Consider the following 23,204-nt stretch of genomic DNA (forward strand, 5'->3'; position numbering starts at 1 on the left):
TTCTCTTCAATGAAGTTGTTCAAGTGGGTGGGCAGAACAGGGTTGTGCTGCGCAATAGGCCTCAAAGGATTATTGACTTCTTGTAACATGGGCGGGGGGTGTTGTTCTGAAATCACAGCATCTACAGCAGGAGAATGCGGTCGGTGGGGAATCGGATTATTAAAAAAAGATTGGCTGGGGCCTGCCTGGTAAGCAGGGGAAAGCTGCGAAGTTTGTGGAGGCTGCTGATTCAAATGATTATGCTGCTGAACTACCTGGCTTTGCTGGGGTGGCATTTGGTTTGGTTGTTCAGGCAAATGATTTTGCTGTTGATTTAAAAGGTTTTGCTGCTGTTGCAGGGGATACGGCTGCCTCGGTATCTGTGACAGGTGCTGGAAGTGGCGATTGGGAACTGCGTACTGGGAGTGGGGTGGGGTGAGGTGCAGATTCAGCTGCCTGGGGTTAAGATTATCTTTGCGATGAAATTTAGCATTAGGATAACCAACACCGGAACGTGACTCTGGGCTTCTGTTCTGAGAATTTGCTTCTAAGTCAACCTGGAAGAAGAGAACGAAAGCACTTTGAAAATTCACATTTAAAAAAAACTAAATAAAAACAACAGACAAAAAGTCTCAGCAATGAATAAATTCGTTAAGAGGGAATATTAAAACAAAACCCAAGCAAAGAAAAAAAACCCAAACAGGACAAACCCACCTGCTTGGGTTCCACAGGTTTCTTCTCAGGAGTTCGAATTTTACCGATTTCAGGTCCAGCACTGTTCTCACTTTTACCTAAAGGCATTTAAGAAATTAATTACTTAGTTTCAATGGACAAATTATTCTTTGGGGTGAGGGATGGGGAGTTTCCAGACACATGAAAATTTAGACTTATTAGTATGGCATTTACAGCACCATAGACATTTAATATAATTTACCCAAATAACACTTTTCCTTTAATCTCTGTACTTTATTCATTAATCATCACTGAGTACTACTTCCAACTTAATTGCAAATAGCATCAGCAACAGTTACCACTGGACTGCAGAACAAAGACAGACCAATTGTACCCTCAACACACACACCCCCAACTTTGATTACTTCCTCCTCTGAATCTCACAATATCTTAGTTATTCTATTTGTAACAGCAAATCACAGGCTATTTCCCCAACTCTGTAGATATCTCAGTATCACTTAAAACAGAGAAAAAGAAAAAAAAATCATTTCCACAATATCCTAAAGTACAAACTCCCTCAAAATTAAAGTAATTTGCCATTTCAACAACTAACCATTTCGATTTTGTTCATGCTGCTCCTTGTCCTGATGCTGAAGCTGCTGCTGTTGTCCTATGCTAACTGGCGAATGATGTCCCAGGCCGTAAGGTATAGGAGACCCACGCCCATGTGCCTGTAACAGGTTCATATTATATGCCATAGCTGCTTGATGAGTAATGATTCGAGGGTCAACTGCAAACCTACCCTGATACCCCGTCCATGGTACCTACATAATTCAAAAAATAAAATAAAATAAAATAAAAAAGCAATCCGTTAAGGTACAGTAAAGGAAGAAAAGACACTCAGTGCAGTTAACAGGACTATTGGTGGAATCAAGAGACTAAGAAAGTCAGGAATTTTTACAACATTTTGAAGTTTATTCCTAAAAGGAATGCAAAGGAAGACAGCTCTGGATCAAATCAGTTTAATCTCATCCTTTAGGGAATTTATTAAAGGGAGGAAAATGTATGAATAAGAGGGGAGTGCAGGGAAAGTGATCATCAACACTCAGGCATCCTCTACTGATGACAGCAGACAACCTCCTCATGTTTTTACCTTGGATATGGAAACTGCCTTAAACAAAGCAAAGAGATCATTTTATCTTACATGAACAAACACATTTTACTTCAGTCCCTACTTGTTTTAAGGGTAACAACTTTCATGCGATTCTTTTTTTAAATTAGTATTTGCCCTTGAAATGTGCACTTTGAACTTTAGCTTTAGGCTACTATTGCATCTGTGCAATCTCAAATAATCTCCAACAAGCCTCCTTTCTAAAGCAGCTGTCTCATTAGTACCTCAGTCTTCCTACTTAATTATTTTTTAAAAATCCATCCTCAGGGAAGGTGAGCTTGAAATACTTATTCCTAATATATTTCTTTTGATTGGAAATACATAAAAATATATTAACCTTGAGACAATAAGACAGAACTTTTTAAATTATCTTGGTTTGATATTAATGCAATGTGAGCAAACACAACAAAGATACAGCTGCTGGCCTTCTCATTGCATTTAAATTTATCCATCAAATGCTGACTTCTAGTAAGCTAGGAAAAGGAAAATTCCTTGACCTAGCAAAGAAAATCAATCTATAAGACATACAACTGCATGTAGAGTTCCTACAGCAAGTCTCCTATACAGCACCTAAACTACAATAGAGGACTCGTGATTATTGAAAAACAAATTCAGGAGCTGTGTACAACACATACATGTTACTCCACAACATCCTTTCTGCAGCCTTTGGTCTTTCCTCCCCATTTTCCTGTGACGGTTCGGAATAAAGCAGAGACTGGTTCTTTAACTTGTGTCAATTTTCGTAGGGTAATTTTATTTGTCATGCAAAATTCCATACATCAATGTAGCCTAAAAGACTTCATTAGGGGTCTTCACTGTGTTCTCAAATGCCATTAAGGAAAGGGATTGGACAGGAAACTGGTTCACTGTGAGATTCTGGAAGGGGAAAACATCCCATTATGCTTATTTTTCTTATCACTTCACTTCAGACACCTTGCACTGCAAACATCCGAAGCTGGTAATTTAAACTGCATGAAGCCAATAAAGAGAAACAAGCTCCATCTGAATCGCCTACGTCTCTCCAATGATTAAGAACTGAACCAGCCAATTAATTCGGATGCAGGTATCTCAAGTCAGATGAGACAGATTCCACTGGTGTGCCTATGCCTACAGCTGAGAAAATACACCAAATTACACAAACATGAAATTGCTTTTAGGCTGCCTGGAGTTATTTGTAGGAGCAATGATTTTAAGCCCTCATTTTCTGATGGTCCTTTTCACAGCCACTCCTAAAGCCAGCTAAGCCCACATATTTGAAGCAAAGTGCTGAAGAAGCTTGCAAAACATTAACTAACTGAATTTGCTGTTCACGTTTGTACACACAACAATTGAGGGGAGAAACAGAAAATGAATTCTTACAGGCAAAGGCACAGACATGACCATATTTCCTCCATAGACAGCAGGTACGTATAGAATACTTGTCCCAGTGTGTGGATCTATCCTTTGAACAGGACTTGGAGATTTCCCTAGGTTGGGGTGAGGTCCCAGAGGAGGAGGGGGAGGAGTAAATGCTCGGATAGGATTTCCGATTAGAACAGAAGGATTGGGCTGAACTGAAAGAAAAAATACATATACATCCAAAAAAAGAAGATCATATACACAGAAACAATAGGAAGACTATCTTTTTCTTTCTTCATTCTAATAGCATCTACCTTTATAAAGCACGTGTGCAAATCTCTAGCAGCACAGGTCTGATAAACCGAGAGAAAGCATTAATCAAATCCTGTATCCCATTTGAAAAATTTGAAGAGGCAGAAAATACAGAGTTGAGCTACAGAGAAACAGGTAGCTGGTAACTGCATTAATGAAAGAATGTCCCAGACCAATTATGCATGCTGACAGGCAGAGCAGCTGTTAAACACTGCATCAGAAACTAGAATCATCCTCCTTTCTTCGGCAGGGAAGACAAGCTTTAAGTTAATGCTTTTTCAAGTTAATAACAAAATTATTAAGCTGTTGCATGCTACTTTGCAGAAGTATGATCAGTAATATCTGGATATATGACAGCACAGTTTTGAAGTACATCATAAAAGAGTGCATGCAATATAATGTTCTAACTCCTCTAGTGCAAACACACTGGTACAGTATTTTACGTCATGAATTTCAGACGCAGCCATTTTTAAGAGGCCAACAACTCTGCTGTGTCAAGGCTCTGAAGTCAGCGTGCACACCACCGATAAATGGATAGGCTCAGAAACTCCTGATGTCCACTTAACAGTCTATAATCTGCTTCCCAAATGCACACAAGAAATAAATGGCTTTCCAGTTGAGAACAGACCAGATACTCAATTTATGTCAAATTACTATCAACTTCACTTAAGCGAAATCCGCATGAACTCAGAGAAATTCCTTCAGTAAGAGCAGAGATGCTTACCAATTCCATCAGGTGGGAAATGGTCATTCTGGTTATGATGATGGACCTTGCCCTTTAAAGGGAAAAATAATAACAGTAACGCTTTGCATTCTTACATACAACAAAGCTTTTAATGTCAAGTGAACACTATAGTTAAATACAAAACAGAACCTGAAAGAAGTCAGACAAACATTTTCTTCTTACACATTCAACTGTCCAGTTCCATCACCTGGCTATGAATTCACAAAGTTAGACATTAAATACCACTACTCCAATTAACCAGGGGGTCATTACCAGTCCCTTTGGAGGCACTCCCTCCCAAGGCCTGTTTTCAGATGCAAGGAGAGTTACAGGAAGCTACTCTGAGTTTCCTGTCTCACGCTTTTATTTCCTGCTCTCTCGCTACCTCTAGGAGCAGCACCCAATGCCAACATCACCCTCAATGCTCCTTCAGTGGCAGCTCTTGGTGGAAGCCTCATCCATTTTCTTCTCCAGGTTTCAACTCAAAGACCTTGAGGACAAAGCAGCTGCCACCAATTTTACGCAGTTGCTCACTCAGCCTCCTTAGAGATGGCCTCCTTGGCCCATCTCATTTATTTCCTTCTGGACCTTGGCCCCTTGGTGACTGCTCCCCCAAAAGTACAATACAGCAGAGTCAAGAACCAGAGCACTCTGAGAAAATGGTTTTTCCTTGGTGAACTGTACATCAGAAAAGGAGGTCAACAGAACAGAGCTACGCCTCCTACACACTCATGAGATTACAGCATCAACTAATTAGTTAATATTCATAAACTGTGAGCACATATGCAAATACCGGTGTGCTCTTAAGTCTTTTGTAGGATAAGAATACCTTACTTAATCTGGACCTAAGTACATTCGCAAATTTTTAATAAATCAAAAAACCCCTTTGATGCTGCAAAACTTTTCTTGCCCAGGAGATAAGTCTAGGCAGGTTTCCAGCAGTCTGAGCAAATTAGTCAGGGTACAAAGACAGGTTGTTTGACAATGTTGACTCATGCATAAACCAGACTAAAGAACTGGTCTCTGAATTTTCCTCCTGTTTTAAAAATGAATTATTGAAAGATAAAACAGTAATTACTTTTCATTGCAGTACTTAAACAAAAGAAACCTGCTTATTCACTAAAGAGAGCAAGATTCAATCTAAAACACGATTTAGAGGAGCTACAAGCCTTAATCACCCATGGTTAGTACAAGGCACTCCTGTATCTGTTATGCTGTCAGTTAGCATTAAGCTGTATGTGCAGAAGGCGAACAAATCTCTGTTCTACCTGCCATACTTGTATTTTATAAGGGCCATATTTTTAAAACTGCAATAGCAAATAATTACGTAAATCTGTAAGAACGGCTGTGCTGTTGAACAGGAGCTTCAGCATGTACCGGTATCAGATTGGGGAATGTAAATCAACTTGGGGAAGGGAGGCGTTGGCTTTATTTTGTCTTCTAAGCTCTTCCTTTTTATTCTTTTTATAGTTTTGATGGCTTAATGAATTTATAATAGTCTATTAATAACTCAACTGTTATCGTTTCTCAAAGATTTTCAGATCAAGGTTCATTTCCCTACCCATCTACGAACCACCCAAACCTACACTTTAACTGATGACAGTTGAGACCACTGCACTACAGATACATTGAGCTTCCTCTAAAACCTTGCTCCGCATTCAGAGTATAAAAACCCACATTATATAAGGCCACTTAGAGGAAACTCAGACCAAGGTTTAGGTACCTGACTTTGGGCAGCTAACAGCCTCGTCACCCCAGTATCCCCATTTAGTGAACAGACAGGAGAAGAGTATTCTCCTGAGACTCAATCAGACCTGTGCTCCTGACTGTATAAAATGTCTCGGACAATGATGCATCCCGATTAAATGCCCAAATCCACTCCTAGAAGCTGGAATGCAGGCAGTGAGCAGGAGACAGGCCTGGTTGTAAAATTCAGAGCCTAATTTACTGTACGCTAAATACCCTGCGGGAAGCTTTGAGTTCCCAAAACTTTCTGTTTCCACATCATCGCCTTTAATAAAGGCTGTGCCTGTCCAACCCTGCTGCTCCTGCCACGCATCCACCATCCCCAGCCAAGCCAAACGCAGGTGAAGGCGGATGCCCCCACAGACAGGGCTGCCCTCATCCACCACAGCCCACAGCTGCCCAGCTCCAGATGAGCTCTTCTCAGAGCGACAGGACTGAAACATCTTCTCTTCTTTAAAAAATAAACAGCAAAGATGTTTTTAACATTCTTAAGTAAATCCAAGAGCAATTCTGCTGAATAAGAAGGTGCCGCATGTGAAAAACAAGCGCTGAACTGCACAGATGTCCATACGCTCACCACAAAACAGGAGGTAGGCTGTATAAGAGGCTGTTCTCATTTTTTCAGTACAAAAGACACCAGCACTGGGTTTTTAATCTTTTATCTTTTAATGTTAAGTATTGTACTTAGGAGGTCTAAAATAAGCAAAGCTAACCATCTGCTTTTAAAACCTGAGCAAAGGGAAATGTGTCACTTATTGCAGGCATTTTCTGTGGATGTTTGAGTTTTACCTGCTCGCCTGACTGCCGGTACCGCATGTGCCAGCTGTCAATTGCGTTTAGAGAGAAGAGATTTCATTTTAATTATGATATAGGTGGTTAAAACACTTCAGATCTTAAGCCAAAAACATAGTGCTGGCAGTTTGAAAGTGTAATTCTGATTTCTACAGCACAAGTGCTGAGTTTACTAACAAACTGGAAGAAAAACACACAGGACAGTTTATTCACAAGAATCTCAGTTCCCCTATTCCACTCCCCTTTTGTTTTAAATGTACTGTACCTGCATCTTCAAATACTTTTCTTTCATTTTAGGAAAAAATAATATTAATAATGATGTTCTGCTATTAAAGAAAATGCACTCAAGGCTGAAGCACTCATAAAAAAAATGAGAGTGCAACAATAACTTTTTAAGGACAATAATTAGATTACAGTATTCTGTGAGCCCAGTGTTTTGACACATAATGAGATGCTTAAAAAATCTGGCATTTGTTTCACACAGTAATGCATCTTGATGAAGAAACCAAATGTTCTCACTTACAAACTCTCTTTTGGGAAGGACTGCTAAAGGGAAGGCTTTCCTTCTTGTACTGTTAAAGTTAAAAAGCCTGTTGTAAAAATTTCATGTAAATGATACGGCCTGCAACAAAAACGCAAAGCTATGGAAAGTACATACATTTCTTCTTTCTTGGACAACAGAATTCTACCACAAACCTGCATTTTAGTTGCATCTCTAAACAAAATTTAATTAGACTCAAATGATTTTGAAGTAAACTACAAAGAACTATTAAAATAGAATTAATTACTAATATATTAGTAATTAAAAGCTCAAACGTTTAGTGTTATTCTGTATCATCCTAAGGAAGCAATGCACTTTCATCACTTCTTTATCTGCTTTTATAAAAACAGCTGATAAAATTACCACTGAGTGGTAATTTCATCTCTGCCCTCTTGATGCTAATGAAATCTGGTCTTCTGAAGGACATTATCACGGAGCTAATCTAGGCGATAAACTGGTTTACAACATATTTTTAATTAAATCAAACAATTATCTTACATAACATAAGTCCCCAAACCATAAATGTGATTTCTGGATCAAACCAAATCACTTTTGGCTAGTACTTTGTTGTTTCCTTGTACTCCATGCCACTGTCTGTATCAGCCTGCTGTTTCTGAGGGTACAGTCAGAGCACAAGAGGCTTGGGATAGGGGTTGTCTCTTAATTTGGCTTACCTAAACATCGAGGCCAAGATTTAAAGTTGAAGTTTGTCAAGGTCATTGCAACACAGCCCATGAACATGCCAGAGTCACCCAAGTTGCAGATTTTAGTAAGGAAACAAGGCTTGGACAACCCCAAGCTATATAAATAGCTAATAATACAGCTAAATACTGGATTAAAATACAAGTCTAGAGCTTTCACTTGAAAGTGCCGAGCATCTCTCTGGAACCTGCATTTCTATCTGGTTGCTTTGATGCCATTTTAAAACAACAGCTTGTTCCATAAACTTTTCATATCGTTTCTCAAAAGGAGTTTGCACGTTCACTTTCTGACAAAGTTAATCATCAGTAATGCTTTACCTTTGGTGGTGACTGCTGCTGTTTGGTGGTATTTGCTGAATGCTGATGCCGAAGAGCTCGGGGGATGAACTCAGGAGCCAGGGGGTTCAAGACGTAAGTTTTCTTTAACTCCAAAGCTTCCAACTGAGCTTTGATCTGTTCAAATGTGATACCGTGGAGACTTTCATTCTCATGACATAGGGCAATAAACCTTTCCCAAAATTTCCTATGGAAACAATTTTTAGAAACAATAAAAAGGAGTAAGACTCGATGGCTGCTGTTAAAATTAAAACAGATTTAACATAACTGTGTGGCATTTTTCTTTTTCCTGTATGCTCATTTTACACACCAAGCCATCCATCCTGCAACCTGACCCATGCATCTGAACCCCACAGCATAATGTAAAGCTCCTCAGTGATTTAAAGTGGACATATGGGTCTGTCCACACGTATCAGCTCACAGCACTGCGTGTACACGACATTTAATAGTAATGCAACGGACAGGGCTAACTTGGATTTTTATTTCCTAGAAGACCAAATACAGCAAACACAATGCTTAAAATTCTGGAAAGCATGTGATTTATGGAATTTATTAAAGCTCAGAGAGTCACGGGGACTATACGGATTCTCAATCCTAGAAGATGCCAAAAAGATTCTGTGAGTTGAGGCAGATCATTCAATTCCAGTGTCACAAACACCAAAGTTGAGATATACTCCAAAACCACTCTTGTGAAACACTTCAGTCACGTGAAGATTCACATGTCAGGAGTATCTAGAGGGTCTTTCAGATCCTTTAACAATACATTTTATTGTGTGTCAGACAGTTCTATCATACCTCAAAGAAATTACATCAGATGACACAGGACTTTCTCTATGAAAATTCTGTACCCAACTTTTTGAAGGGTGGAAGGATCATTTAAACCACGTAATGAAAGAACATGCCTACCTGTCTTCTGCTTTCTCATGACATGTCTTTCTCTTGCTTATAAAAAAGTCTTTACATTTTTAACAATCACAGCAGGATCGCTACAAAAATTTTACATTTATGTTTATTTTATTGTGGTTTTGTTAACCTCAAAGGAACTTTTTCAGTGAAGATAAACGTCTTTCTTGCTAGAACACTGTAATGTTACTGATGTATTTAACAATTCAAAACAGTTTTCCCTAAAAGCCCTTCTTCTGTTGTGATTTTATACAGGCAAGAAATGTTCTTTCAAAATTCAGGATGCAAGATGGTCCTTTTTCTGCATTTCGCTGTAAGGCAAATATAGTTTGCAAGGTTTTAAGTGAGGATTAAAACCCAAAATGAAATACTTCACTGGGATGCTTTAATGATGGAACTCCCTCTGATTAATCAATTCAGTCACCAAACCTACTGCCAAGCACCACAAATCCAGGGAGACCCATCCACTTTTGCTTAAAACGCCCCAAGCAGTATCTGTACACATGGAACGCTTGTACTGGGGTGGAAGAACAGAGAATAAAATAAAATAAAATAGTGCTGCCTCTGCCTTGCAGTGTGCTCTGCAGTTTAAAGGGAGTGTCTGCCAAAACAGCCCTGTCTGGTCCGATTGGAGCACACAGAAAAGTAATGATTACCCTGGGCAGACTTCACAAAGCTCTCTCCAACGATCATTACAGAGCCTTGACTCATTTTGACAGGTATTAGAATATTTATAAAATTCAAGTACTCTCTAAACTTTTTTGAGGTCTGTTTTTCCTAACGAAATGTCACTTCTTTCAGACTTCTGTGCTCTTGTTGTACTAAAAAAGAACCATCTTCCTAGCAGCACGCCAGAGCCCCTCCAGCACTCTTTTCAAAGAGTGAATGTTCAATTATTCAGTGAAACAAGACAATGGTGTATTAAAGGGTAAGCTTGAGATACAGCTCCATAAAGCTCCAGCGCTCCTTGTTTCTTAATTATCTTTTTGTTTCATCATTTGCAACAGCTATACATATATAAACAGCTGCTGGCCTTTGAGAGGCAAACTCAATCACTAACTGCCAAGACCGTAACTTACGTACTGTGCTGATAGCCTATACTTGTATTTTAGTAAGTTTTTGCATGCCCTATTTCAGGTATTTCGAAAGAGTCACACTTGGAGAAACTGCTGAGCCCCTACATTTGAAAACTGGGTCTCCTTTGGGTATCTAGGCTTTCTCAGGATTATGTGAAAATTCAAGAGATTATCTTCCCCCTGGGATTTAGAGAAATAAGAGACATGGTCATTCTCCAACAAAAACTGTATTTAGACAGATGGTCAGAGAACTAATAATGGTCCTAGGTGCTAGCTAGACTAACTAGGGATTAACTTACTCTCTGATTTAGGCAACACTGCACATCCTGAACCCCAGTCTAAGGAGGAGAAGCAAAATTTATCAGCTAAGAGTAATTTCTGAACGTGCGGTGAGAGAAATCTCAGAGAGCACAGCACAGGAACCTCTCCAGCTAAGTCAGGTATCTCTGCAGCTGATGAACCACACACTGCACCAGCAGCCGTAACACACTGAGCATTTGCAGATCAAGTGCTCAGGAGGCACTGAGCTCCTCCTCATTGGGTACTTACGTAAACCATATCATGTCTGAAAAAACAAGCAGGTGATGGGCAAAGGGAAATAAAACCACAACCATTATTTCTCTTTTCAAAGATGTTTAGAGCAGATACTGTATTCATGTATGGATACTCGTGACATGTCCCCAGGTGTTAAATTCAGGTTATATTTCATAAATGCAGTAAACAAAGGTTTAGTTTCCATATGGGTTTTTCAATTCTAATCTTTGGAAACAACATCCACCTTCAAGACAGCAGAAGAATACCACTCAGGAAAGTAGAATACAATGTAGATGTAACAACTGACTAATACGTATTTTTAGCTGTATTATAATAATGTAGTCAGTGCAGTGTTTCCTTTCTTCAAGAAATAAGCCTCAGGGTTTATCTCTGATCATCTCAACTTTTCAGCTCTTCCACTGAAACAGAAACCTTTGAAGAACAAGAACTTGGTCTCCTTAACATCAGTGTTTACATCTCTGTGCATGTGCACATTTCTTCGTTTAGGTCTATAAAAAGTAAAGTCACTCAAATCTTAACAAGTTTTTTCCTAGTGTCATGAAGACAAAGAAAACCATAAACAATGGTTTTCAAGTCTTCTACCTTCATATGACTGCCATAATACTCGACTTTCAAATACTACATGACAACACAATTTTTAGCTCCAAGTTATGTATTATGTTTCTTTTTTTATATAATTTTAACAGGTATACCCAAAAAAACCCACTAGAAAATAAAATCAAGCATCTTCAACTGTAATGTCAAGTAACTATAAATACATGAAAGGACAGTTTGCCAATGACCAGGTGGTAGACATCTCACACCTTTTTTCTGTAGGTTGTTATACATGGTGACACTATGACTGATTAACCAAGGAATAGAAATTAAGTACCTGCATCTTCCGATGGAACATAAAGCAATAGGATCTCCCACCACAGCTACCAAGGATTGTGCTCTTGTAATGGCAGTGTTGAGAAGTTTGTAATTAGACAGAAAACCATAATCCAAGTCTTCTGTGGAATCCTCCAGTAACTGCTCTTTCCTTTTAATTGGTGTTTGCTTATGTTTGCATGTATGCCGTGTTCGTACTGTGCTGAGAAACAAAACTCGAAACTGTTTTCCTAAAATGAAACGAGAAACAAACATCTGAGATAACTGCCGCTATTTCTGCTAGTAACACAATCAGACCACTGCACTTGCCAGTCAGATTTCACACCTAGATATTACGAAGAACTGATAGCTACCCTTTACATGAGAGCTTTATGCAAGAATAATAAGATTTAAAAATTTTAAAAGATTCACTATAAATAGCATTTTCTATTACAAGAATATTTCCTCTTCAAAAAGCTTATTTTTCATCTTGATATTAATCACTTCAGAACGTTCTCAAATGCTAATTATCTTTACAGTGTTGCAAATCAGCCAATAACTAATCTTTCATTTATTTATTCTACCTTCAAAGAAAACGTTCTGGACATTCTTGTTTCATATTTAAAACATTTCTCATACACACCAGTATCTACCATGAAAAAACAGCACACACCACTCACTGTCACTCAGTTACTTTATTATCTTCCTTTGTTTATTACTGACTAAAAGTGCAACCTAGCAACGGGCTATGCCTACACAAAATTCTTGTTATCAATGTGATCCCAAGAACAAATACCTACATTTGTGGACTCCCTTTTGCAGTCTATTCTCCACATGCAAGAACCAGTAAAACATTTTGATGGGAAAGCCTTGTCACATTCTTGCTTGGAATTCTGGTTTTCCCCTTGCAGTAAAATTCCATCAGTTTTCACATGTTTCACTCAACTGATGTGTTTAAATAAGCTTGAATTTAATTTTGAGAAAAGATAAATCTCACAGCCATGAGTTTACTGCTTTGGTATTCAATGCTGGATTAATATCTAACCAGCATACTTTCCAGTTTCATTTTGAGACACTGGTTTTTACAGGCTATAGCACAGCTTTCCTTTCATTCCGATCATTTTAAGACGATTTTAGAGAGTCTTACTCAACTTCACCAATCACATACTTTTATTTTCCTGGCATATCTTTAAGACATCTAACTATTACTTACCCTGAACATTTAGCACTCTCTCTACGCTGACATCAGACAGTCTTTTTTTCCGGAGTTCAGCCCGAATTCTGAACACTTGATCAGCATAAGGTGTTACAACTCCTATACTGCCATCGTCCAACTTGCCCCAGGCAACAGGCCATTTTCTTCTCAATTCTTCAACACGCTCTACCACTTCAAACACCTTAAAAGAAAGCCAGAATTCTTAAAAGTATGCTCCACTCAAGATCACTCTTTGATATGGAAAGAGAATTTGAATGTTAAAGTCCTAAAACATTTACATGTCACAGCATTACTGTAGCCTTACTGAGCAACAAATAATACCATTGTATTCTATAGTGATAACTCTAAAATGTCACGTATTAAAACTATGTATTTACTATATAGTACTTTTTATTAATCGTGAAATAAAAGTTTGCCCACAAAAAATGCCACCTTTAAAGTCCAAGGTGCAAAAATTTATTAACAACATTAATTTTCATGCTTGTGTTTTTTAAAAAAATTAACCTAAACTGGGACAGTTTATTGAAAACCTCAGGAGTTAAAAAAAATCAGGAGAAAACTCATAAAGCAAAAACAGATTTGTTAACTCTTAAAAAGTCACTAATAGTTTATTTTTTCTAATTTCTCAGAGGTCAGTGAAAATAGGTGGCTGTTTCTGAGCAAGTCCTGAATATAACGTTTTGCAGCATAAATTCATGTATTTAAAAGCTATTTCTACTGACAAAGGCTATTAGAATAATCTTTGATATCTATAAAGACCATAGAACAAATATAATTATAATTATCTTTTGCAGGTATTTGGGCAAGCTTCTCTGAAAGCATATAGCTTCTGGATATGTAGTGGGAATTAACACGACATAGGGAAATTTCACAATTAAGACCAAAAAGGGAAAGTGTATTTGCCTGATTAACACTTAATATAGGCACCAACGAACCATAAGATGCCCCGATGCAAACGTCCATTAAGGGTCAAACAGCAAAAATCTCCCTCATCATCTGAATTTCAGCTTTTCATGTTGGTATTTAGGCAGCTGTTGTCCTTCATTTCTGCCCGCAGCTATTAATGACTCACAATTTTCAGACAGCTCCTTGGCCACTGATGATATATTTAGGTTTTTTACAACTTTCTTTAGATGGCAAAGCAATCCAAAGTTGATTAATGAAAGTAGTCAAGTGCCTTCAGTTTTTTCCAGTGATGTGTCCAGAAGTCATTGGAGCTTCTTATTTAAGTAGATATTTTAATACATCAAAGAATGCGTAACAAGTGCAGCATAACAACAACAAAAAGGTTGAAAATTGTGCACCAGATGAAGTGCACCACGATCAATAAGAGCTGCTGCGAAAATGCAACCTAACTTCAGTTCAAATTCCTCAGCAAGTTTAAGAAAATGAGTGATATTTCTTTGTTTTTCTTTAAAAGTCAAGGGCATTTCTTAAGACAGCTTTTCAGTGGGAGAAAAAGGAGTTGGGTCAACTCCTCTTTTACTTGAGGGACTGGAAAAAGGCATTTTCCACTAAGAAAAGCATTACCAAGTCAGGGTGGGGAGGGTGGAGGGGTTGGATTGCTTTTGTGTTGGTTTTGTTGTTGTTTGTTTTTTTAAACTCAAGGGAAGGAATGAAAGTAATTTTTGAAGATACAAATAAATCTATGTGAAATAAACACACTGAGAACCGTTCTCACAAAAAAAATACACATATCTGATCAGTTAGACACCGATCCTAAACATTTTAAAAGCAAGTATGAAATGTTACTCCGGAGAACTCTTATCTGAGTGGGAACATTTCTACAACAGTCAAAGTTTTACTTCAAATTGCAGTTACTCTCAGTTGCTAAGATACATCCATCAGAATGTCAGAAAAATTACCAGGAAAGACAACCTGAAGAATGGGCCTGAGATAACTATATACAGTTTGTGATATGCAAAGAGAAAAAAGGAGATAAATTAGTGAAAATGTTTACTACAATGGCAGTGTTCTCTACTTCACATTTAGCAAACCCCATATTCCTCTCTCCTAGTAGAGGACAATTTATGTCGTCCATCTACACTCAGCATAAACCAATTAATTTGGGGGGAGAGAAGCTTTAATAAAACCACCAAGATTAAAGCCAAATAAGAGTTACCTCTGCATTATTGTAAAAAGCTGTACTGTTTTTTTCTTGCACATCTTCTCCACGTGCTGTGAAGAAAGTCAAAGGGTAGAAATCTTTGTGTGCTGGCTGCTTTCCACTTGCCATCAATTTGCCTTCATAGAAAAGTTCGGATGTATAACTGTAACAAGGCAAAACAGAATAAAATGTGGAGCCTACATATGAGCTGACTGATAAAATATGCAATCGCAAAATACTGCATAAGGAAAACAGAACCACTGATTACTACTCGGCATCTTCAAGTGATTTCTCTGAGCTGGTATTTCCACACTACAGACAGATCAGAAGGCACTAAAAATACGCTTTTCTAACACTTTTTTTCAAAGGCAATATTTTCAATTAGGTTACTAACATTCTCATTTGTGTTTCGCTCAGAAGCTCTGATGGCTTGAAACTGGCCAAGAGGAACACTTTTACCCTGTCTGGGCCTGGTTATTCCCCAGGGCTGGCTGGACGATGAGCCCGCATACACCAGTCAAGAGCTGCTGAACTTGAAAGACAGATTTCCTAAAGATTTCACGTGTACTGAGCACAACACAAGCCAAGCATTCAGCTTTCAAGCGAGTTTTTCCTCTGTGACTTCTACTCCAGACCAATCTATGTTGCTATCAGAAACACAACCAGACCCCGCTTCCTCTGCTGGCATTGCAGAAGTTGCCTGACAGGAAGACAACAAAAGCAGGAGGCTCTGCAGTAAATAGGCCCACCAAGCTCTTCCAGGCTTCCAACTATTGTAGCTTAAGATGCAAACAACTGGTCCCAGAAAAGTTAAAGAAACCAATCTGCTACCAAATCATCATCAAACAACTACAGCCTCACTACTGACCAGAACTGGACAGTCCTGAGGAACATACAACTTTTCTGTGGACTGAGTTGCAGCAGTGCACTGCTGACCATGAGCAAACCTAACAATTTCTTCTGCAAAGTAATTCTTAGTAATGAGTTCTCATTAAACACTAAAACAAAAAAACTGTTTTCTCCAGTTACAGCTCCAAAGCCAGGCTGAACTAATGGTTTGTTCTTTCCTTAATTTAATTTGGTCTCTTTATTTCAGTTAGGTAGGTATGATTAATGAGCCCACCATGAACCACCTTCCTACACCTACTTCTGTTTTAAGTGCCACAGTCCCATTTGTCAGGGGAAATTTCACATTATTAAAAAAAAATAAAAGCAGGTTTTAAATAGGCTCCTAAATGGACCACTGTCAAGAGCATTCAACAGGTTTTGCTTCACATAGTAATACTTTCTGGTGGAATTAGGACTTCCACCAGACTAGCCCTGGTGGTACGGCTGCAATCCTTACCTCAGTGGTCACCACAGGGCATCTTTCTAGGAACTCACTTGTCTGAACTCCAACTGTGAATTTTCATGATCTTTCTGAGCCAAATTTCATGGAAGTGATCTCTAACCAAGAGATCCCTTCCTTTTCAAATGTTCTCTCGTTTCAAACTTGCAATTCCAAGGAATGTGTAAGAAATTTAGCATCACTCAGTCTATAATTACCAACTCCATAAAATGAAGACAGATCAAGCTGTGTAACAAAATATCTTATATTCTCACTTTTGATTCCCTCGAGCACCTAAATACTTCTGCTTTTGCTTTGAACACAGTGATAACCTAATTAGTATGACTGGATACCAACATAATATTCCTCAGTACTTATCTGAGCCAGGATTTAAACTTTAGCATTTTTCCCCATGATTGCACTTATTCTTTCTAGAGCAGCTCATGGATGAGCTCATTACACTAGCAGCTATTAGTTTATCATAGCATAAAAATGCAAACCCACTGATTAATGTGTCTTGAAAGAAGTCATAAAAAAAAAAAGACAAGAAACATGCTCAGAAAAAAATAGGTCAAATTTTGCTCATAGTTGTATATCCGTATACAATTCGTTACATTGCACATAGCCTACCATTCCAAGATAACTGACCTCAGTAATTCAAAATTTTGAAACAGTTCAAAGAAATACTCTATATAATATACTGCACAGTGGTGAAAAAGGGAAAATCAGCTCTTCTTTCCCTTAGTGTGCAAGTCTTGCAGCCGAAGCGTCCCCACCTGAATGAAGGGTCTGTAATACAACTGCCTGCCTAAACCCCTGACATCTGTTTGTTCTAGGAGACCTAATTTCAACTTAGTAACAAAGAATTACTTTAATTAATTAACTCTGAAACAATGACGATTTCATTAGAGAAACATGTAATGCTTCTCTGTTCATTTAGCGGTGCTTGGCTCAGAGTTGTTTTGTTTGCTCGTATAATCAAAGAAAAGCGTGATACAGTGAAAAAGTTCACACCTACTTGATGATAGCTTCATGGGAGCGATAGTTCTCACACAGCAAGATCCTGCACGGAAATTCTGCAGGGTAGTGCTCATAGAGCCGATCAAGCAATGAAACATGAAGGTTTCTTTCCCTGGCAAATTCACTGTAGACAAAAGGACTGAGCTGTAATAGACACACACATACAAAGAAAACGTAACTAAATATGTGGACTTGGAATTTCATGCTCCCAACATACGTATTTTGCAGCAAAACAAAAATGAAACCTTACTTTTACTTAATTAACCTTTACTTTTTACTTAAAGGAACAATAAAACATTCAGTAGCTATGTAAAGAGGAGAAGCCTTATATCTGAGTTTTTTTTTTGTGGCTTGCACAGAGGAGTAACTCAAAGCAGAGAGCTATTTGACCAAAAAACCCAAAAACCCCAAGCCAAACCTGTGTTTTGAATGACACTGTAATTACTCTGACAAGCACTTTACAGTTAAGTTACTACTGCAAATAGTACAGATCAGAAAAGACAGGAATTTGTCACACAACTTTTAAAATTTAAACAGAAAGTCACTGAAAAACTAAAACCCAAGCAGCCTAGTTACTATAACACTAAACTACTACTGGGCTTAACAATAAATACAAGATGTATTACAGCAGGAAAAAGATGATGAAAAAAATACTTTAAATATAAAATTTTAAAATTGAGAAATTAAGCCAATCTATTTTGTCATTCTGAATACACATGATTCAAATTCTGAGTTTGAGTTTCACTTCAGATAAATATTAGTTTTGGAAATTTAACTACTGGATACCTCTGAGTAGTTTCTGTGAGAACCTGAGCTACAGAACAACTCTTTACGTGTGTAGCCCAAGACACATGGGCCAAGTCAAGACTCCAGCCACCCAGCTGGGCTGACAGAATCTAGCCTGAAGTGCTACAAATTCAATCCCTCAAAAAGCATTTTTGAGATCTGTTTTTAAAAAGCACTAACCCAGTTCTTGGGATTACTACGATCAAGACTTGAAATCACCTAGTGGTATTAAATCACAGGCAGCAGCACTATCTAAGTTCATTACTACACCAAAGCAAACAGCCACTGTGTCACTGTTGTGAAATGTCAAGAGAATTAAAGGCAAATCTGTAAAAATAAATAAATCTGGCCTAAATCAACAAAGCAAGTAAGGTCGACTTCTCCAAGCATGCTTTTTCGTGCCTACAGGCTGCAAGCTGACATGCATAACCATCATTTGAAACTCTTCTAAACTCTTTAAACCAAGCAATTCCTATGCACATTGCAGTAACATCGAGACATCATTTTCCTACTTTTTACTTCTTCAAATCTTTACCAGATTATGATGTTTCTAACAAAAAAAAAAACCCACAACAGTTGTCTAAATCATAGTACGCATCCTCTGCATTCTTCAGTTCTTTCAGAAATCATAAAAGAAGTTATAAAAAGTAGGAGAAACTCCAACTGTAATAACTATCCCCATTTCTTATGCAAATAACATCCCTTGAGTTTTCCTTGGCTCCCCCATCTATTATATGACCAGTAAAATTTATGCATCTCCCTCTTCAAAATTAAATTTTACTTGCAGTAAAGTGGTTGAGCAAGCCCAAGTCTGTCCTATCACAGATTTCCTGTGTAACCTTGGACAACTTACACGCTTTGTGCCTCAATTCCCCTACTGTAAAACAGATTATGCCATTGTCTCCCTTAGCAGAAATACTGTGAGTCTGTGTTAGAGATTATGAGGAATTCACGTACCACAGAGATTTGGATCAGACAACTACCTTAATTATAGAAATACAAATACTGTATACATATGCATTTTACATTCAGAAATTCTATAGCTCTTACCTGCATATGGTCTCCAGCCAAGACAATTCTTGTGTTTTTATTAGCTAATGCTAGAGGCATAATAGTTTCACACTCCATAGCTTGCGCAGCTTCATCTAACAGAATGTGTGTAAAAAAACCTGTAAAACAGAGAGATCAGCTAATAAATGAAACTTGAAATATGATAAAATAAACAGTGATAACGATACAAGAATTTGTACTGAAAGTTCTGTATTCTGATGGTAACCAAAACTAGAAAAAAAAATCAGTATGGCTTATACAAATTAATTTCGAGCAGCTACTAGAAACCACATAAACACTTTTCAAGCCCATCAAATGACCAAGAGTGGTCAATGATTGCCAGGGACATTAGCGGTAGCCCACAGATCTGCCCCTTTCTACAGACATACGGGAAGTTGAACAAGGGTTTTATCTGAGCTCTCCTTACACCAAGAGGAAACATCTCCTGGCAAACCTCCCTTGGTAGGTATCTCAGTTCTGAAAATCTTTTCATCACCACAAGGCTTGAGGGGCTTTGGAAAACGAAAAGGACTTCCTCATGTACTTGAGTCCTACTGACTGGTTTATGTACTACATTTCCCATTAAAATTGCACACATACCTGAGCACTTTGCTGGTTATGGGCTTTAAGGAATGTCAGGGGGGAAAAAGGAACAGAAGTTGAAGGAAAATTTAAATTCAGTCTTATGATAATATTGGACCAAAAGGTTTTCTGGGGGGGAATCTATGCACTGGATGACATGCACTTGGAAAAAACTAGGCCACAGTAGACATATATTTTATGAAATGTAAATTCAGGATAGGTATAGAAGTGTTTTTATACATTGATAAAAATTAAGGTCTAAAACAAAGTATTAGAGGACTTAGTGCACCAAACAATTAAGATTATATACATAAAAATGTAGCAATTTTCTTCGGAAAACATGATTTTCGTACAGCTGCACACACATAGCTATGGTAAGACTGTACACAGCTCATTGCCAAACAAAGCACTTACTTCCATCTAACCACCTGAAAATATTTACCAGATAGTCTGTATCAGTTTTCTCTATTGAAACAAATGCCTAAATGTAGATAAATATAGACATAAATAGGTAGTAATTAGACATAAAAAATTAACCGTAACAGCTTCTGTAAAGAAATTCCACATTCTCCAAAAAGCAGATGGATTTCATTTGGAGATCAAGAAAGCAATAAACCCTAAGCAGAAAATAAACCCTAAGCAGTCTCTGACCCCAAAAACCCCAGTCTAATAAGTCTCAGTTCTGAAAACAACTCTAGAAGTATCACGTTAGCATAGCCTGGGTTTGTCTGTGTGGGAGTTGTTTGCAAAGCTAAACAATCCACAAAACAAGGAAAAAAGCTCTCTGTGTGTATTTATGCTTACACGCTCCACCGAGTAATGACTGTAATGAGCATAATATTCAAAGTAAGAATCTCAAACAGAATTTTCACTCTTGGATCTCAGAAACACCAGACCATAGATGGTATTTCTATTTTTTTACATAAGGAAAAAACAGAATGAGCAAAAGATTAATTTGAATGCCAGCAGTTTACAGCTTTGTAATAAACATTTATTCATAAAAGACCATTTTAAGGTGATAATTGCTTGTTTTTTAACAGCTCAAAGAATAGGGTAAGGAGCTGACACTGGTGACAGGAAGATCATTCTCAAGCGCGGACATTCCTTGTTTCGAAATCCTCTTACCTGGTTCAAGATCCAGTTGACATAGATACTGTGATGTATTTAAAGTAACAACTACTACTCGTTGCTTAAGAATGTCTTCTTTCTGTGGCATCTGAAAGGTGGAATGTGTGCTTGAAATCAAACAGTACTGATGCACAACTGGGTGGACAGTTTTTACCCAGCGATTTCTGAAATATACCCTAGGAAAGAAAAAAAAGAGGCTTATTTTCCCCCAGTTTGAACACAGTGACAGCCTAATATTTCGAATGCTGATATTCTGTTTAGTGGTAAATAAACATGAACTTCAGGAAGCAAAACATCACAACTGTGCAGAATTACATGCTAAAATATGCTAAAATGTCTTGGATTTACCTTCTAATCATCTTTTTACCATGCAGGGCCATAATTTTCATACACTGTATAAAAGAATGAGAAAACAGTGCCAGAAACGATGGCTACAGTCTAAAATACCAGGACATTGTCAGCAAAGCACTGGACTTCCCATAGCTTTCCATGACACGTAGGATCATTTTAATCAACATATCATGAGATCAATGATGAATTTTTCTTCCAAAGTGATGAAATGCTACGGCCAGTCTAGCTAAATGGCAGAGGAACACGGAAGATACAAAGAATATGCCCCAGAAAATAGAGTACAAATAACTCCACATAGGTATACAGAACTATACCAAACCACACCAGCTGAGGATCTGGATACAGACGTCAAAAGGCTTCCATGGGGTATTCCTCAAAAATATAATCTGCATTAAGTAAGAACTGTGAATCTAAAGTGGAACATTTAAACTAGAGTAAACTATTGTATAGATATTAGTATTTAAAATTAAATTTATTTTAAATTATTTCCAAAGCAAATTAAGATGAAGTTATTTAAACTCATTTCGGTTCTAAATGTAGGATTTAATGCTGTTTCGCTTGTCTATTTACTATTTATTTTCTTCTGATTAATTTCTCCTGCACCGTACTGCAAATCTTAAATCATTAATAAAGTATTTGGAAAAGTGTAATTATGCACCTAAGTGCACTGGCCGGACTTTGGATATCACGTGTCCACCCACATTTGAAAACTACAGCTCAGTCCCATGCAATGTGCGAGAAACAACTCTTAGGATTATAATTCATTTGGTTTGTGAAAATACAACGTCCACTTTGGACAATAAGCACTGAATGAAATGCAAAGTGCACAGTACTGTGAACAGCATTTTAATTTGACAGCACAACCAACCCAAGCTGACACTTTGTGACCAAAAGTGACTCCAATTTAGAACTGGGGTCAGTGCAGGAGCAAACACCACACTCCTGGGTCACTCTCAGAACAAAAACCTTCTAATGTTACCCCAATATATTTAGTTCTTATCAGTCATCAAACTGATAAGCTTTATTTTATTACATCGATGTAAGAACACGAAGGCACGGCCTCACAGCTAGAACGGGGCACCAGGAGCAAGAAAACCCCTGCTCTATTTATCCCAGCCCCTCTGCAGCTTTCCAGGGATGCAGTTTCTCAATTTTAACTGAGGGCAATACTTGCCCACCCTCTCACAGCAGCACTGTGAGGTTTAATGAGTTTATTGTGAGTTTATGTTTGTAAAGCACTTTGAGATTCCTGGATGAAAGGTGCTATTGAAATGCAAAATATTATGGTTATTAGACATTATTATACCATGCACCGCCTTTTATTACAAAAACTCAACTATGTGTGACTCACAAATTGGCTGACAGCATTTCAAACTGCATTGCTGCTTACCCTTTAATTTCTTTTATTTTGATGTGAGATCAAAAAGGTATCCCAGAGCTATTATTCACCACTGGCATAAAAACACCTGACAGATGTGACTACTTCGAAAATGTCGTGATATAACCGAGCCCCATTGAACAAGGCATTTCTTCCTCGGGTGCAATTTGGGACAATAAAATCTCCTGTAATTTCATTATTAGGGTTGGCTTTTTTTCCCTTAAAGCTAGAGGAACCCATTACAAAAATGGGGTTTACCAGCTTAACAGAAATTGTAACATTTTACCCTGCAGCACACCCTTAACTTCTGATTAAACAAGCAACTAACCATCAAATCCTAATAATCACATAAGCAAAGTACCTGAATGCCAGCAAAGCCGGAGTAACTGATCAAAACATGCATTAGTACCTGCACCAAGTATATTTTCTCACATCATGTGCCTCTCATCAAGACTTTAATTCTGGAGAAATTAAAACCTTGAACACTAAGGTTTACCCAAACCATGGGCAGAGAAGTTACTAGCAAATACAGAGAGAGCCACATTAGAATGGAAATCCTACAAG

At 37.9% G+C, this 23,204-nt stretch overlaps 1 protein-coding gene across 1 annotated transcript in view; it reads right to left on the reverse strand.

The window, feature by feature from the left end:
* The window catches only part of HELZ (helicase with zinc finger), a gene marked incomplete at both ends in the record, with an annotated part of 26,319 nt that extends 5,232 nt beyond the window's left edge, over positions 1-21,087 (reverse strand). The window contains 12 exons of the mRNA XM_010190720.1: positions 1-536; positions 694-770; positions 1,265-1,475; positions 3,182-3,375; positions 4,197-4,248; positions 8,295-8,499; positions 11,718-11,946; positions 12,909-13,092; positions 15,034-15,181; positions 17,364-17,509; positions 19,202-19,320; positions 20,909-21,087. The exon at positions 1-536 is cut by the window's left edge and continues 53 nt beyond it. Of these exons, the coding sequence (XP_010189022.1) occupies positions 1-536; positions 694-770; positions 1,265-1,475; positions 3,182-3,375; positions 4,197-4,248; positions 8,295-8,499; positions 11,718-11,946; positions 12,909-13,092; positions 15,034-15,181; positions 17,364-17,509; positions 19,202-19,320; positions 20,909-21,087 (2,280 nt within the window). The remainder of the gene's footprint in view (positions 537-693; positions 771-1,264; positions 1,476-3,181; positions 3,376-4,196; positions 4,249-8,294; positions 8,500-11,717; positions 11,947-12,908; positions 13,093-15,033; positions 15,182-17,363; positions 17,510-19,201; positions 19,321-20,908) is intronic.
* Positions 21,088-23,204: the final 2,117 nt, after the last annotated feature.

This window comes from Mesitornis unicolor, unplaced genomic scaffold (genome assembly GCF_000695765.1).
Source record: "Mesitornis unicolor isolate BGI_N332 unplaced genomic scaffold, ASM69576v1 scaffold50488, whole genome shotgun sequence".
NCBI lineage: Eukaryota > Metazoa > Chordata > Aves > Mesitornithiformes > Mesitornithidae > Mesitornis > Mesitornis unicolor.